The sequence below is a fragment of the Phyllobates terribilis genome, unplaced genomic scaffold (assembly GCF_046119375.1).
Source record: "Phyllobates terribilis strain yellow unplaced genomic scaffold, ASM4611937v1 Scaffold_4__5_contigs__length_816908805, whole genome shotgun sequence".
Classification (NCBI taxonomy): Eukaryota; Metazoa; Chordata; class Amphibia; order Anura; family Dendrobatidae; genus Phyllobates; species Phyllobates terribilis.
Window position 1 is genome coordinate 562,877,150 of NW_027362764.1, and position 18,262 is coordinate 562,895,411.

Genomic DNA, 18,262 nt, shown 5'->3' on the forward strand with positions numbered 1-18,262 from the left:
GAGAGGCTTCTTTCTGGTTTTTCAATCATAAGACCACATTTGAGTGTATGGATCATAAATGCAAGACGTTTATATAAAAAATATTTCTCTTTATTCTTCTTACTCAAATACTGTATAAGGCTGTGTGCCCACTATGCGTTTTTTAAGCGTTTCCGCAGCGGCAATTCCGCCGCAGAAACGCTGAAAAAACGCTTGGTAGAAGCTCTGCAATGTTCCCCAATGATAATCCGCATGTGCTGTGCACATGCTGCGGAAATTTCCGCTGCAGATTATCATTGTGGAAAAATCCCCAGCACTACCAATTATTTTGCGTAATCGCTGCATTTTTGCCGCCATTGACTTGCATTGAATCACTTAACTACATGTGCACATGCGGATATTAAGCGATTCAATGTGCGGATGGTAGCCGGATCTGGAGAAGAGGAGACTCTCCTCTAGACCTGGGTACCATAGTACCTGTGAAAAAAAAGAATTTAAAATAAAAAAATACATTATACTCACATTCCGATGGCCCCCGGTCTCCTTAGTGATGCGTCCTGGCTTACCGGCAGCTCGCGATGGTCTAAAAGGACCTGCCATGATGTCATTCAATCATGTGATGGGTCACGCGACCGCTGACGTCGGCGGTCGCGTGACCCGTCACATGACTAAATGACGTCATGGCAGGTCCTTTTACACAACTGCGAGACACCGGGGAGACCGGATGCATCGGATAAGGAGACCGGGGGCCATCGGAAGGTGAGTATAATGGTTTTTTTTTTATTTTTTACTATTTTTATTAACTAACTTGGTCACACTATATAAAATCCATACCGTTTGCATGGATTTATATAGTGTGACCAAGTTGTCAAGCACTTTCCAAGTGATGCTAAAATCGTCTGGAAAAGCGCTTGACAGCCCACATGCGAAATCGCATGTGCAAAACGCGTGACAAACGCTTGTCCCTGGCAGGAAAAACACATGTACAATCCGCATGCGTTTTTTCTGCCAGGGTGATGGAGAAACGCTCAGGAAAGATCCGGAGCATTTCTGCATCATGGGCACATAGTCTAAAAACACTGTATGTGAAAACCGTGCACCATTTCTACATTTTTGACCCACGACTGGTTTTGGCTTTCAAAAATGCTGACCAAAATACTGGCATGTGAACATGGCCTTAAAGCATTATTCCCAAGTCAGCAATTCAGCCTCGAACAGGAATACATAACTTGTTCTCAATAGCTGTTTTGTTTCAAAAATTTCTGAACCTTCTATATACAGCATCAAAATGAGGTTTGTACAAATGTATGCACATGCAATAGAAACAGTTTCATTAAGGCCTAATTCACATGTTTTTTTTTGCATCTGAGATAAAAAAACAATAACTGTTTTTCATCAGTGAGTTGGATCCAATTTTCATTCATTTTTGGGCTGTGTCAGTGTTTACTATCAGTGTGACAACTGTTTTCTTCTCATATGCAAAAAAGGTTCTCTACTATAAAACTCTAAAAAATAGACAGCACACAGATGACACACGAATGACAACCGTGTACTGTCTGTTTTTTCATAGACCCATTAATTTGATTGGAATAGTCTGATCCGTGACTTGGATAAAAAATAAACATCTTTTTTTTTTTTTTTTGCAGATACTTAATTTGCGGGAAAAAAACAAAACAAATAAACCCGGGCATGTGGACAGCTCTATCGACTATAATGGGCATCTATCTCTGAAAACACATATACAATATGTATGTGAAACATGGATGTCTGCAACAAATCTGTCATGTGAGAACAAACCCTTTGGGTAGATGTGCACGACGTTTTCTCTTCATCCAATAAAAATGGTTGATTATTCTGATCAGAGTTTGATCAGAGTGGCCTCAAGTTTTTCTTGGAGGTAGAGAGAGAAAAAAAAGTTTCTCAGACTGTCGGATGTCATCCGAGTGCAGTCCGAATTTTTCACGGACCCATAACCTTGCTTTGCCGATTTTGATCCAACACTTAAATCAAAATTAGATATGTCTCCGACTTTTTCCGCAGACCACTCAGTCCTAGGAAATAATTGGACATGTGCACAGCCACATAGAATATCATAGGCAATAGTGCTATCTGTGAAAACCTCGGATAGCACACGTATGAGAAAATCCTTCGTGTGCACGAGACCTTTGAGTGATTTTCTCAGGGCTAGGCCAGAAGGAGCCGCTGGGACACATGCAGTCATTACTGTCAGCTTTGCAGTTTTGTGGTTAAAACAGTTATTTCCTATGCAAAATCAAGTGATTGCTTGTTAAACAATCACAAAATTGAAGTGGCTGATGGCTGCGTCCATGTTCGGCCACTTTACACCCCCACTACGGCTCCATTTGGCATTAACCTCAGCCTACCTTGTGATGGTACATGTACAGATGTAATTCATGTCTGAATCAAGTTTTCACGCGTTAAAGAAAAAAACTTAAAGACGTTTATTTGCTTTTTATATTGTTGAATAAAGTCAGAAGCACATAACACGCATAATATAATGATGATAATGAACATAATTTCTATGTGTTATACATTAGGTACAAATTGGGAACCAGCCCAGTCTTAGTTTTATAGAACAACACAAATCAAGGAATCATCCAACAAAGCAACACTAATGTTTTAGAAACTAAAAAAAAACAGTTTAAATAAATGAGGTTAAAGTCGTATATTGCATCTAATACATAACAAATAGGTCAGACCATTTTGGGTTCACTGCTAAAGTATTGTTAGAATCCACTCAATGTACTCACGTTGATGCACTTTACAGGCAACATTTGTCTTTTTATGGGCACTAAAAGGTGATTTTACTTCTACTATGTGATAATGGCCATAATGCAAGCATTTGTCTGTACTAAAGAATTTCATTTAAGAGGATTTTCCATCTAAATCTGCTTCCTAGTGGGGCAAAGACAGACATACCTTTATCTTCTCTATTATAGTATACATACTATGTAATGTTGCTATAGTGTTCATTGACTTAGATATATATGGTCCACTACTCCTTTATAGAGACAGCTCAACATTTTCTAATAATACCAAAAATTATATAGTCACCTACTGATAACCCACAGGTATCCTACTGGTCTCCTTGCTTACTTTTTTGGTTACACAGACATGTAACCACTGCAGCCAATCACTGGCAATAATGGTCATATGCCAATCTCCACCAAAAAAGGAAGCAATGGAGTGGTGGAGGACAGCTGTACAACAGGAGCGGCGAGGGATCGGTAGGTAAGTGACAACACCATCTAACATTTATTAAAAATGGCCAAATAGATAATCATTCTACATTATGAATTGTACGAGTATGTTCACAAGTAACACACGTTTGATGATGCAGGTTTTTTTTTAAACTCATGTTATGGTTGGAACACCGGAACATAAATTAAGAGCATTTTTTATGTCGTTTTTGATGTGATTTTTAGCTGATAGCCATTTTGAACGTAAGGGGTAAAAAGTGAAAGAAATAAAGGGCTGGGAGAATTGACATGCTGTGTTTTTTTATGAAACACACTACAGTCAAAAACGCAGTCTTTCTAAAATCTAATTCATTTTGCTGTTACTGTCAAATGCTGTGTTTTTTCTGAACAAAAAAAAATGCTACCTGTGAGCAAACCCTAATATCTGTTAATTTGCACACATACTAATTTTTAAGCATTCGGCTCTATGTTTTTATTATCATTTATTCACAAGAATAATGGGACAGTCAATAACACCAGCAATAATGCTTGACTAATGTAGAAAATTGGAACAAAGAAGAGTTCACTTGTTGTCCATAGCAAACTGCTTTTACCCAGAATACATTGGCCGTTATGGGCAGCAATTCTTTTAAACACAGTTTACTAGAAAAACCAAACATTTTCACATTACAGTGGGGATGGTGTTTTGAGGGTGATGAGCTGTGTTGCTTTTACGCCAAACATATCGTTTTGCATTGTGGCCAAAAAGTTCGATTTTGGTTTGATCCGACCAGAGTATCTTATTCCACATGTTTGATGTGTCTCCCAGGTGGCTTGTGGCAAACTTCAAATGAGACTTTTTATGGATATCTTTGAGAAATGGCTTTCTTCTTGCCACTCTTCCATATAGGCCAGATTTGTGCAGTGTACGACTGATTGTTGTCCTATGGACAGACTCTCCCACCTCAGCTGTAGATCTCTGCAGTTCATCCAGAGTGATCATGGGCCTTTTGGCTGCATCTCTGATCAGTCTTCTTGTTCGAGATGAAAGTTTAGAGGGACGGCCGGGTCTTGGTAGATTTGCAGTGGTCTGATACTCCTTCCATTTCAATATGATCGCTTGCACAGAGCTCCTTGAGATGTTTAAAACTTGGGAAATCTTTTTGTATCCATATCCGGCTTTAAACTTTGCCACAACAGTATCTTGGACCCGCCTGGTGTGTTCCTTGGTCTTCATGATGCTATCTGCACTTGAAACAGAACCCTGAGACTATCACAGAGAAGGTGCATTTATATGGAGACTTGATTACACACAGGTGGATTCTATTTATCATTACCAGTCATTTAGGACAACATTGGATCATTCAGAGATCCTCACTGAACTTCTGGAGTGAGTTTGCTGCACTGAAAGTAAAGGGGCCGAATAATATTGCACGCCCCACTTTTCAGTTTTTAATTTTTTAAAGTTTAAAATATCCAATAAATTTCGTTCCACTTCACGATTGTGTCCCACTTGATGTTGATTCTTCCCAAAAAAATTAGAATTTTATATCTTTATGTTTGAAGCCAGAAATGTGGCAAAAGGTAGAAAAGTTCAAGGGGGCCAAATACTTTCACAAGGCACTGTACCTACACATTACACCTATAGGAGCTTTTATGACATCCCAATCTAAATCCATAAGCATTAATATACGTACACTTGGTATTCCCCTTTCAAGTAAAACAACGTCACCTATTTTGGGAAGGCTCTCTACAAGATTTTGGAGGGGATTGTGGGAATTTTTGCCCATTCACCCAGCAGAGCATTTGTGAGGTCAGACACTGATGTTCCACAAATGGGTAAAATAGTAATCTCTTTTCTAGTTCATCCCAAAGATGTTTGATTGGGTTGAGGTCGGGGCTTTATGTGGGCCAGTAAAGTTTTTCCACACAAACAGAAACTATAACGTTTTTATTGACCTTTCATGTGTAATAGGGCATAGTCATGAAGCAGAAAATTACTTTCCTGAAACTGTTCCATAAAGTTAGAAGCATACAATTGTCCAAAATGTCTTGGTGTGCTGAAACATTTTCCTTCAATGGAAATAAGGGGCCTCTACCAACCTATCTCTCTTCCACCAAACAGTAGGCACAATGCAGTCAGGCATTCACCAAACCCAGAGTCGTGCATCAGACTGCCATAGAGAAGTATGCTCTACCACTCCACACAACACGTTCCTTCTGCTTGAGAGTCCAATGGTGAGTGCCTTACACCACTATATCTGACACTTGAAATTGAGCTTAATGATGTAAGGCTTGCATGCAGTTACTCAACCTTGGAAACCCATACTATGAAGTTCCCAGTGCTCAGTTTTTGTGCCACTGGAGGTTTGGACTGTGCAGTTATTGAGACAGCAGAGCATTGGTTATTTTTCTGCAATATGGGCCTCCACACTCGGAAGCCCTGTTCTGTAACTTCTGTGCCACTTCGCGGCTTAGTTGTTGTGGTTCCTAAATGCTTCCACTTTTCAATAATGCCACTCCTAATTGTTGGTGAAATATTGATTAGGGAAAAAAATTTCATGATCTGACTTGTTACAATGGTGGCATCCGAATTCAGGACCACGCTCTGCTTCAGTCTGCTCTTTAGAATGACCCATCCTCACCCAAGTGTTCGTAAAGGCAGACTAAGTGAAAATGAGCTGGATGTTATACACCGGGGTCAATGAGACTGAATGAAAACCTTCTTTTGATTAGTCGGGCTGGTACCACCAGCTTAGCTAAATAGAAAAAAAAAGATTCGGGAATGCCAAAAGGTAAAGCGATTACATTCTATATGTAAATTAAAAAATCTGTCATGATGAAAATAGCTAAAAATACAAAGATTCAATCAAAGGATGTGATTCTTATCTCAGAATTCTCCCCCCCCCCCCCGTAATAAGTCTGCAAATGCCCCTACTCAGAATGCTATTAAGGTATTTAGGGGTATATTCACACTGCAGCATTTATTGAGCAGCTTCGATCTTGAAAAGGCTGGAAAATGTCTTCCCTAAACAATAGACCTATTTATTTCTATGAAAAAAAAAAACACATGCTGTTCATATATTCAACGCTTAAATGCTTTAGGTTTTTAAAAACGCCTGTTTGGAGAAAAGAAAGTGCATGTCACTTAGTTGAAGCAGCTCCTCGCAAAATCCACTCCAAACTAGGCACTGCCCAATCAAAAGGCTGCAAAAAAAAAAATTCTTCAGGAAAAAAAAAATCTGCAAAAACACTTGAAAAACTCTTCAATACCACTTCAGGAAACCGAAAACTCCTCGAAAAACTGCCCAAAGAAGGAGAATTACATTTGGAAAACTGCAGGAAATACCCTAAGAAACATAGCCTAAGAGCCCTGCAGTTTATTAGAGCTATGGAGCCCAGGGGATACTTTACAATATAGACTTACTAGGGTGGGGGGTCATGTGAAAGTGAGATCAGAGAGACAAATGACATAGCTGCAATATACATCATGAAATATACCAGTTCATGGTCATTTTCCATAGTGACTGATTCTCTCGGACTCTACAATGGCCTTAGGAGTGACATATTGATCATGTCTTCAAAACAGCTGAGAAATGATAGATCAATTTAATGCAGTTTCCCTTTTTCTCACCCCTTACAATTATTAGCCATGTACTCAATATTCGTACATGAAGAACAATATAACAGCTACAATTAAGACACCCATTTAAACTGACCATTAAAATCTCTACTAAAAATCTGCAAGATAAATTATGTCCATGTACTGTACATTTACTTTTGTCAAGACAATGTGAAGATTTTCTGGACTGAACAAAATGTAAAAAAACAACGTAAGTAGGGATGAGAGGACCCGTGGAATTTCGGGTTCTGGTACATGACCCGAACTTTAGTCCACAAAAAATCTCTCTCTCTCTCTCTTCCCCCGGAACGCCGAACATTGCAACGGACTTCTGGGAGAAGTCCGTGTGTACGAACCCCGAATTTTTAAGTTCCGGTTCACTCATCTCTAAATGTAAGCCATACACAAGTATCACTATAATATTCTGAAGTCATATCTTGACCTTTATTTTGGCGATTAGCCTAAAAATAGGCATTATTTTTACATTATTCATTTGGGTGTTGACATGCAAATGACAATGAGCAAATATTTAAAATCTTCAGAATATGACTGGTGTCTGATTGGTGGGGTTTTTAAAAGATCTATAATCAGCTGTATGTCCACTACAGGGGAAGTATGGGCAAATATATAAAACATGTTTATGACCTACAGAGTTGGAGACTGTCATTGTTATTAAGTCTACATTGTGGCCTATAAGGTGGGTTCTGAGCAGAAATCCCCAACTATCTCTCCCCTCATATGATTTCCACATGCCCTAATAAGACACATGAACTAAGAATAAGTTAAGGAATTGAGTATTATAAAAACAATTGTTCGTGTAGGTCTGTGTAACAAGGAAGAACAGCGTGGATGTGTCCTAGTTCACACGTTCAGCAATATTCAAGTCAATGAGCACAGAGTCGGGAACATTTGGAAAACTGATCTCAACAATTTTAGATAATTTATAGTCAAATTACAAGTAACCTTCATGGGTTAATGCTGCCCAAAACACAGGCAGCATGAATCAGAGACAGGATCCCCTATCACAAATACCCTTGTTTTACTTGTAATGCTAAGGCATTTAAAAAAAAAAAGGGGTTTAAACCTTGGACGCCGAACAAGGTGACTAAAATGACTAACCACTGAAGTAGGCTCTCCTCCACCTCCACCCCACTCTGCATGATTGACAGGCCTCTCCCTATACATATATAGACAGAGAGCTGTCAATCATGCAGAGCCAGGTAGCTAAACTGGGGCCTCAGTGTCCTTGCCAATTTCACCTGGGCTTCTGCAGCTGATGTGGGTACAAACACAATAGCTGCCCAATCAGTATGACAGATTAACCTATCATGGAGAATCAATTTATCAGCGCTCATGATGGATAAACCCATTATGTAGCCTTAAAGGGTTAATATGAGCAGTTCGTACTGTAAAATCTAATATGACAGATCAGATTTAAAGTAAACCACGAGCAGCATGGCCAAGACACTGGCTCTGCCATTTTAAGCAGATATGTGATTGCTCTCAGTGGGAAAAACAAGATAATCTTGTAGTTATGATACCTTTTAATGGCTAACAAAAATAAAATAAATGATGTTACAAAACAAGCTTTCGGGACAACTTAGGTCCCTTCCTCAGGCATGGTATAACATGATATATGAAGAAACACAAATATATGCACACAAAGAAAAAGTAAAAGAAAAGCAGATGCATGGCATAATAAATTGACAATTAAATAAACAAACAAACTGAGCTTGGAGAGTGATTCTTTAATTGGATTAGATTAGTGGTGTAAAAGTTTTATGGTCCCAATATCCATGTAAGATCATAGGCCTGGTGCCCTCACTCTTACTGGAGCAGATTCCTCAGATTTTGTAGTGAGACATAAATCCTCCTGACAGATTTATTCCTGTGTGGAGGGTGCCAAAGACTGTAATCAGTTTGTATTCCCAAACTCTTTTGTGTTTTTGTGATTTAAAGTTGCCTTTTAATATGACAACTTTCATATTGTTGATGTTGTGTCCTGGACCACAGAAATGTTTGGCCACCAGTACCGAAGGGACCTAAGTTGTCCCGAAAGCTTGCCTTGTAACATCATATATTTTATTTTTTTTAGCCATTAAAAGGTATCATAACTACAAGATTATCTTGTTTTTCCCACTGAGAGAAATCTTTTTTTCAACTGGTTACCACGGTACCAAACCCCGTTTTTTCCTTTTAAGTAGATATGTATTACACTACTCTTAAAGCTGTTCAGGGACTATGCCGCCTGGGTGACTACTCCAAGAGGCCAGCTCCCAGCGGCTTCTCCCCACCCTGCTCCCCTTGCTTGAGTGGCAGGTCTCTCCCTACGCACACCCACACACAGATTGGGAGAGACCTCTCACTTAAGTTGAGTGCAGCGTGGAGAAGCTGCCAACTTTGAAATTTATGTTTTCTCTGAGAAGCCACAGTGTTTCAGAGTAAAACATAATTGAATGAATGACAGAGCCGGACTCTGAATCCTGCTGCCTATAGTTTGGGCAGCATGATTCAGCTGACAGGTTCCCTTTAAGGTGGCATAGTTTGCCCAGTTGTCTGCTATCATCGCAATTACCTAGAATCAGGCATGCTCTCCTTGTCTATACACTTATAACAGCAGTTTATCTCCGATTCAAGTCAGGGACATCTACCTCCATACACATTAGTTTGGTGGCTTTGGCCCACTTAGATATCATGGATATGCCTGCGTTGCCTTGTTACCATCACACTTCTTATTTGTGCTTGTCCATCAGGATAAGCATTAGTTTCCGATCAATGAAAAGATTCTTTGTATGCACAGACCGCTCTCCAGCAAAATCTGTCCCAGTCACCGCAGTCAGATCCTCATGAATCAATGTTTTATGACCTATCATAGCAATGTCCCAGTCACACATGGATCTTACAATATATACAGGGTTGAAATTGTTACCAAAAAGTTATGTTGTCAAAGCTCCAGCTAAGGATGTTGCAAATAGCCATATAGCCTGTCACTGGTAGAAATATGCGCACATTTCTCATTAATAGATTTTGTGTTCCTGTGATAAACCCATATCTGTCAGAAGATACGAGTGATGAAATGATTTCACAAGACACATCAATATAGTCTTGTTGTTATCCCTATTACATTGTTTGACAATTACTATTGTTAACTGAGTTAAAATTGAAGGGGTTGTCAACTTTAAAGGGAACCTGTCATGTAAAATAACACTATTAACCTGCATATATGGGGTTAATCTGCAGGTTAATAACATTCTGACGCTGTGCGACGTCGGCACTGTGAGCCCCGCTGCCAGGAGAAAATTAACTTTATTCCCCCTAGTAGCATTCAGCTTCCAGTAACAGTGATGGCGTTGGCATGGTTTCAGTCACAGCACTGTGTATAGAGAGCGGCGGCTGTAACTGAGCCCCCCGGCACTAACTGGCAGCCGGCTCTAATGCTGATCCTGCTGTTAGTCAGTATCAGGGGGCGCAGTTACAGCCTCCCCTCTCTATACCACAAGGCGGTGACTGGACCAGCACCGGCATCTCCACTGTGGCTAGAAGCCAAATGCTGCCAGGGGAATAAAGTAATTTCCTCCCGGCAGCGGGGCTTTCAGTGCCGGCGCCGGACGGAATTAGATCGCTATAAACTTGCATGTTAATTGCGTTATTTTACATGACAGGTTCCCTTTAAGGAAAGTGGGACTAAACCATAAAATATCAAAGTCAGCAGGTACTCGCCATTCCTAGGTCCAGTAGTGGTTCTCCAACACTGATCATGTACTCATGGCTCATGTACTGAATTCAGCGACCGAGGTTCACATCACGAGCCACTGTGCTCAGTAACTGACTAGAGGAGTGACAGCTGCTGATGTTACCGCTGCAGTCAAAACACCAACACAAGATCAGTGGTAGAAAGCTGCTGCTGGACCTAGGGAAGGCGAATACCTGCTGAGTTTTAGTTATTTTCTGAAGCTTGGGACCCACTTTCCTGACAGTGGACAACCCTTTTAAGTGTAAAAAGTTATAACATTTTGGAGTTACAATATTTGCTTGGTACAAGTAACAGAATCGAGATAGAAAACTATCTGCAAACAATAAATGCAATAACAATAAAAATAATTTTACAGCTAAGAGTCGGTTCTTACTCTCCATTTTGGTGCATTTTTGGACATATACTGACACGTGGCAGATTTGTTGCAGGGATTTCTACTACTGAATGCATCTGTATGGGGTTGTTGTGGCAGTTTGTGCATTTCTTGCATGTACATGAAGTCTGCAAAAACCAATCAGCAGTCTATGAATATACTCTTAATCAAAATGGATCCAAAGAAGCTTTTAATTATACCCTTCTTCCCTGTGGGCTCCACTCCTGCTTTTGGCTAAAATTTAATGCAGGAAAAAAATGCAAACTGTGAACTGGGCCTATACATACTTTTATCATGAACATATTATATTTCCTTCCCATTTAATGGTCATTTATTTCCGTGTTTGTATCCATCTCCTTGAGTTAACTGAACAACTATGATCTTTTATATTCGTGGTGATAGGTTGGATCAGCAGCATCTGTTTGTCGGCTGTAAGGATTGTCTTCCAAGTTTCATTGCACCGTTAGAGCCATTCTGATGTGGATCCAGTGGAGGGATTCTCTGACCTGCAATATATATATATATGTGTGTGTGTTAAATATTGCCCACTTATTGTGAACTATGCTAAGTTAGGAGAGCAATTACTAACACCCCCACTGACCCCAAGAACAGGGGGCCCAGAGTCCCTACATGAAGGGAGTGGTAGGCAGTGAGCATGTGCGTCCAACATGTCTGTAGACCAGTGCGTCTCAACTCCAGCCCCCACGGCCCCGAACAGATCATATTTTCAGGATTTTCTTAATATCGCACAGGTGATAGAATTATGAGCAAGGGTTCAGATATTGCTACAGGTCGTCTCTATAACATATCCTCAAATTATGACCAGTCGGGGGGGGGGGGCCTTGAGGACTGCAGTTAAGAAACACTGCTACAGACATTGGATTGAATAGTAATTGCACATGCTCACTACTACTCACTTTGGAACCCCAATCTTGGGATTTTTGGGGGTCTTAGAATATACCTTTCCTCCGGTTCAGAACCAAAAAACACAAATTATAACATGTAAACAAATCCTCTATAAAACATTGACATGTGTTTATGGTCAGAAAAAGACATATAGAAGTTATAAATTCTCCTGTCATACCGTTAGAAAGAGTTCAGTGACAGATTCTCAGTTAACTCATTCTGAAGTCAGAAACAGAGAAGCTACAGAAGGCAAACGTTGTAAAATTATTAATGCAACCCATATGTAAAAATAATTTCTAACCCAAATACAGGCATTTAAGTAAATCAATTGTCCTCAAAGGCAGATAATCCCCTTAATATATGACAATATTACTACAAGAGGCTCACTGTATAATGAGACATTTAGACAAGCCAATTTGCAATATACAGTACAAGCTGATCTGTGTTCTTTTACTGGACTGTTTAGATCAGTGATGGGGAGCAGCACATTGCCTGTTTACACAGGGCTATGTGCTGCCAATAATAATTATTATGCATGCATTGAGGTCTAAGGGGTAACGTTTCTCCTTGTGGAGAGTGACATACCGGCTCTGGCATGTCAAGGTAAGGAGGCTTATTCACTGTGCAATGCTCCTCTGGGAAATTTAATATGCAAATTGCCTCTTCAGAGAAAAAGAGGACTTGAACTCTATAGCGCCACCTATTGGAAGCAGCAAACCTACAAGTCACAATCAACCCATTAACGAGTCGTGCAATATGACTATTAAAATCATCAATGAAAAAATGTTAAAATATAACATTTACTGTGCAATTAAAAACGTGAGAAAAAACAAAAAGATGAAAAAGATTAAGGATCCATAAGCTTACGCGTTTCGGGTTATTTACAGGTATGAATAAGGGTTGATAACCCAAAATGCGTAAGCTTATGGATCCTTAGTCTTTTTCATCTTTTTGTTTTTGCTCACCATGTTTTTAATTGCACAGTAAAAGTTATGTTTTAACATTTTTTCATTGGTGCTGGAGCCCTGTCCTCATGGACCTTCTCTCCCACTTCTGACCGGACACCAGTCTGGTATACTCCTACACTCCCTATACCACACTCTGACCAAACTAGGTCTACAAAGGTTCCTATGAGAATTCAAGTGGTTTTGAATTGTCCTCACAGGAAAGTGAGCTGGTTATTATTTTTTCTCCTTAACATAAAAATCATCTTAACCACTGAAGGAGCCAAACTACCATTTGTCAGTGATTGCTGGCTTGTCTAGATGGGCTGAATCAGGAATGAGAATTCCTATGAATGCTCATTCACTAATAACTGGCTCTTGTAAATGGGCCATTAGATAAGATTCAGATGTTTCTGCAACTGTAGTCTATTTTACTTTTTCTTTACTGTATTTTATCTGTTTTGATGACATGGTGCTTAGCAGCCAACATAGTCTATTTTGGAACAACAAATTTAGTCCTTAGGTTCTCAGGCTTTGGTACATGCAATAGGGCGCGACCACTATACTGATGGGTTTTCTTTAAAGACAAAGAGTACATGGCTTAGAAACACTGGGAAAAAACTGATTTAGACAGCACTGTGCTTGCAGAATAGCATCCTCCTAATCCTTAGTGATGTAGACGAAAAGCTCTACAAATATAACGATTATGATTAAGGATGGAATATTTACTTATGCCTTGGAAGAGCTCCTCAACATTGATGGCATTCTTTGCACTAGTTTCAACAACAATTGCTCCAATGGACTCAGCATATTCCTTGGCATCTTTCATTGATACCTCCCTGAAAAAAAAGCAGAATATCACAGTTGGAAACACTGAAAATATAGAAATCATCCAACATTACAATATACTATAGAACTGTGTGAGTAAAGCGGACATAGACGTCGCTGTCCATCTGATGACAGCTATCTCTCCCGACTCCCCCATACACAGGAGCACTCGTCCGTCTGTGCGCTCCAGTGTTCCCTCGGAGGGAGACGTTGTCAGACTTCCCTGGCAACACTTTATCTTCCTACCGAATAAAACTCATTCCAACGACCCAAACTTTTTCTTCCACAACATCATCTGTTGGGGGACAGTTAGGAGGTCTGGCCCATTCTTATCTCATGCGTATAGGTTTCTTACATCAGTCAGAAGGTGACCAGTCTGGCCCTGGTGTTTTAACTTAGGATATGGTTTTAAAGGGGTTGTCCAATATAGCGAAAAAGCTGCATAAAGACCGCAACAGATGTAAAATAATGTAGAAAATACTCCTGGCCGTTCCAAGCAAGTGTTCACGAAGCTTCTTGTTTGTCTCCGGTTTACACTGTCAGCAGATCATAGAATCATAGAATGGTTGAGTTGGAAGGGACCTCCTGGGTCATCTGGTCCAACCCCCTGCTCAAAGCAGGATTCACTAGATCATCTCAGACAGATGTCTGTCCAGCCTCTGTATAGAATCATAGAATGGTTGAGTTGGAAGGGACCTCCTGGGTCATCTGGTCCAACAAATGTCCAACAGATGTCACAACCTGTATACCCCACAGCCAGTATACCCCACAGCCTGTATACCTCACAGCCTGTATACCCCACAGCCTGTATACCCCACAGCCTGTATACCCCACATCCTGTATACCCCACAGTCTGTATACCCCACAGCCTGTATACCCCACATCCTGTATACCCCACAGCCTGTATACCCCACAGCCTGTATACCCCACAGCCTGTATATCCCGCAGCCTGTATACCCCACAGCCAGTATACCCCACAGCCTGTATATCCCACAGCCAGTATACCCCACAGCCTGTATACCCCACAGCCTGTATACCCCACAGCCTGTATACCCCACAGCCTGTATACCCCACATCCTGTATACCCCACAGCCTGTATACCCCACAGCCTGTATAGAATCATAGAATCATAGAATGGTAGAGTTGGAAGGGACCTCCTGGGTCATCTGGTCCAACCCCCTGCTCAAAGCAGGATTCACTAGATCATCTCAGACAGATGTCTGTCCAGCCTCTGTTTGAAGACGTCCATTGAAGGGGAACTCACCACCTCTCGTGGCAGCCTGTTCCACTCATTAATCACCCTAACTGTCAAAAAGTTTTTTCTAATATCTAATCTGTGTCTCCTCCCATTTAGTTTCATCCCATTGCTTCTAGTCTTTCCTTGTGCAAATGAGAATAAAGATGATCCTTCTACAATGTGACAGCCCTTGACATATTTGTAGACAGCTATTAAGTCTCCTCTCAGTCTTCTTTTTTGCAAGCTAAACATTCCCAAATCCTGCAACCGTTCCTCATAGGACATGGTTTGCAGACCAGTCACCATTCTGGTCGCTCTTCTCTGAACTTGCTCCAGTTTGTCGATGTCTTTTTTAAAATGTGGTGCCCAAAACTGTACACAGTATTCCAGATGAGGTCTGACCAAAGAGGAGTAAAGACCGATAATGACTTCACGTGATCTAGACTGTATGCTTCTGTTAATACATCCCAGAATTGTATTTGCCTTTTTTGCTGCTGCATCACACTGTTGACTCATGTTCAGTCTATGATCTATTAGTATACCTAAGTCTTTTTCACATGTACTGTTGCTTAGCTCTATTCCTCCCATTCTGTATATGCTTTTTTCATTTTTATTGCCCAGATGTAGTACTTTGCATTTTTCCCGGTTAAAAACCATTCTGTTGGTTGCTGCCCACTGCTCCAGTTTATTTAGGTCTTTTTGAATCCTCTCTCTCTCTTCTCTAGTATTAGCTATCCCTCCTAGCTTTGTGTCATCAGCAAATTTAATCAGTTTACCCTCAATTCCTTCATCTAAATCATTGATAAAGATGTTGAACAATACAGGTCCCAGGACGGAGCCCTGTGGTACCCCACTTGAGACATTCATCCAGCTGGATGTGAAGCCATTTACAACCACCCTTTGAGTCCGATCACTAAGCCAGTTATGAATCCACCTAACAGTTGCCTGGTCCATTGCATACTTGGTCATTTTTTCAATAAGGATGATGTGAGATACTTTGTCAAACGCTTTGCTGAAGTCAAGATATACTATATCTACAGCATTTCCCTGATCCACCCAGTCAGTGATTCTGTCATAGAAGGAAATTAAGTTAGTCTGACATGACTTGTTAGTTACAAACCCATGCTGACTCTGGTTAATCACTTCATTCTTGTCCATGTACTTACATACATGTTGTTTAATAATTTGTTCAAAGATCTTTCCTGGTATAGAAGTCAGACTCACCGGCCTATAGTTCCCTGGGTCCACCTTCTTCCCCTTTTTGAAGATAGGAACAACATTTGCTCTTCTCCAGTCTTCTGGGACTTCTCCTGTTCTCCAAGAATTTTCAAAGATTATGGAGAGTGGTTCTAAAATTTCTTCTACAATCTCCTTCAGTACTCTGGGGTGTAATTCATCTGGACCTGGAGACTTGAACTCATTTATGTTAGCTAAATATTCCCTCACAATCTTTCTGTTTACTGATAACTTGGATTCCTCTATTCCTTTAAAAGGACAGTGAAGATCAGTTGATGTTACATTTTCTTTCTGAGAGAAAACAGATGCAAAATAGGAATTAAAAAGTTCGGCCTTCTCAACATCCTCTCTTACCATTTCTCCATTTTCATCCTGTAAAAATCCTATAGCATCTTTGACTTTTCTTTTACTTTTGACATACCCCCAAAATCCTTTTTTATTGCTTTTGACATCTCTTGCAAGCCTTAATTCATTGTCAGCTTTAGCTAACCTGATACGTGCCCTACAGGATCTGCAGACTGCATTATAATCTTCTTTAGATATGCCTCCCTCTTTCCATTTAATAAACATTTCTTTCTTTCTTTTTAGCATGTGTTTAAGTTCTGTGTTCATCCATCCTGGTTTCCTTAAATGCTTCCCATTCTTCCTACTTTTCGGGATTGTTAACGATTGTGCTTTGAGAATCTCATTTTTAAAAATTTCCCATCCTTCCTGGACATTTTTGTCCTTAAGGACATCCAGCCATTGGATCCCTCCTATTCTCTTTCTGAGTCTCTTAAAATCTGCCTTTCTAAAATCTAACCTTGAAGTTTGAGTCTTCACATGTCTTCCTCCTCTAGTTATCCAAAATTCTATAATAGCATGATCGCTGCCTCCTAGGGTCCCAGCCACCTTTACCTCCTCAACCATTTCCTCCCTGTTTATAAGGATTAGATCCAAAGTAGCAGATCCCCTTGTTTTCTCCCCTACCTTTTGGAAGATAAAGTTGTCAGCAAGAGAGGATAAGAATTTGCTTGACCTGTTAGTTTTACTTGAGAGAGATTCCCAACAAATGTCTGGATAGTTGAAATCTCCCATGACCACTACGTCATATTTTTTGGAGAACTTGGTCATTTGATACATAAAGAGTTCATCCATATCTTCAGCTTGCCCAGGTGGCCTGTAGTAAATGCCTACAATGGTGTCCTTTCCGTTGTTCTCTCCTTGTATTCTTACCCAAACAGTTTCCACAGAACTCCCAGTCTCTGAAGCTTCAATCTCTGTGCAGATATACGCTTTTCTAACATACAATGCAACACCTCCTCCTCGTTTATCAAGTCTGTTTCTTGCAAATAAGTTGTATCCTTTTAGCCTTTTATTCCAATCATGTGTATCGTCCCACCAAGTTTCAGTGATTCCAATGACATCATATTCCTTTTCCTGCATTAGTAGTTCCAATTCTCCTTGTTTGTTGCCCATGCTTTGTGCATTTGTATAAAAACATTTTAGTTTGTGATTGGTTTCTCTTCCTCCCATATTTTTATTATTTAGATTTTTTTGTCTTTGTTCTTCTTTTCCACTTCCAGTAGCAGAGATCTCAATAGTATTTGTCAGCTGTATGGCTTTTTCTGGCCTTTTGCTTCCCTTCCCACATTGTTCTAGTTTAAAGCTCTTCTGATGAGTGTAGCAAGGCGACTTCCAAATACATGTTTTCCAGTCTTCGTAAGGTGCACCCCATCTCTAGCAAGTAGTCCATCGTATAGGTAATTCATTCCGTGATCCAGAAATCCAAATCCTTGTTGACGGCACCATCGACGTAGCCAGTTGTTCACCTGTAGAATCTTATTCCACCTCATTGTTCCATGGCCATCCACTGGGAGGATGGATGAGAAGACCACCTGCGCTCCCAATTCTTTCACTTTCTTGCCTAAGTCTTCAAAGTCACTGCAGATGGTTGCCAGGTCCTTTCTTGCGGTGTCATTTGTCCCCACATGTATTAGCAGGAATGGGTAGTGATCTGTAGGTCTGAATACCTGTATACCCCACAGCCTGTATACCCCACAGCCTGTATACCCCACAGCCTGTATATCCCGCAGCCTGTATACCCCACAGCCAGTATACCCCACAGCCTGTATATCCCACAGCCAGTATACCCCACAGCCTGTATACCCCACAGCCTGTATATCCCACAGCCAGTATACCCC

General features: G+C 40.4%; 1 protein-coding gene across 1 annotated transcript in view; it reads right to left on the minus strand.

Annotated features, from left to right (window-relative positions):
- Positions 1-2,417: 2,417 nt before the first annotated feature.
- RAB31 (RAB31, member RAS oncogene family) overlaps positions 2,418-18,262 on the minus strand; it is an 82,225-nt gene continuing 66,380 nt past the window's right edge. Inside the window, exons 6-7 of the mRNA XM_073679036.1 lie at positions 13,508-13,617; positions 2,418-11,434 (exon numbers count right to left, since the gene is read on the minus strand). Coding sequence (XP_073535137.1) covers positions 11,337-11,434; positions 13,508-13,617 — 208 coding nt within the window. The 3' untranslated portion in view covers positions 2,418-11,336. The remainder of the gene's footprint in view (positions 11,435-13,507; positions 13,618-18,262) is intronic.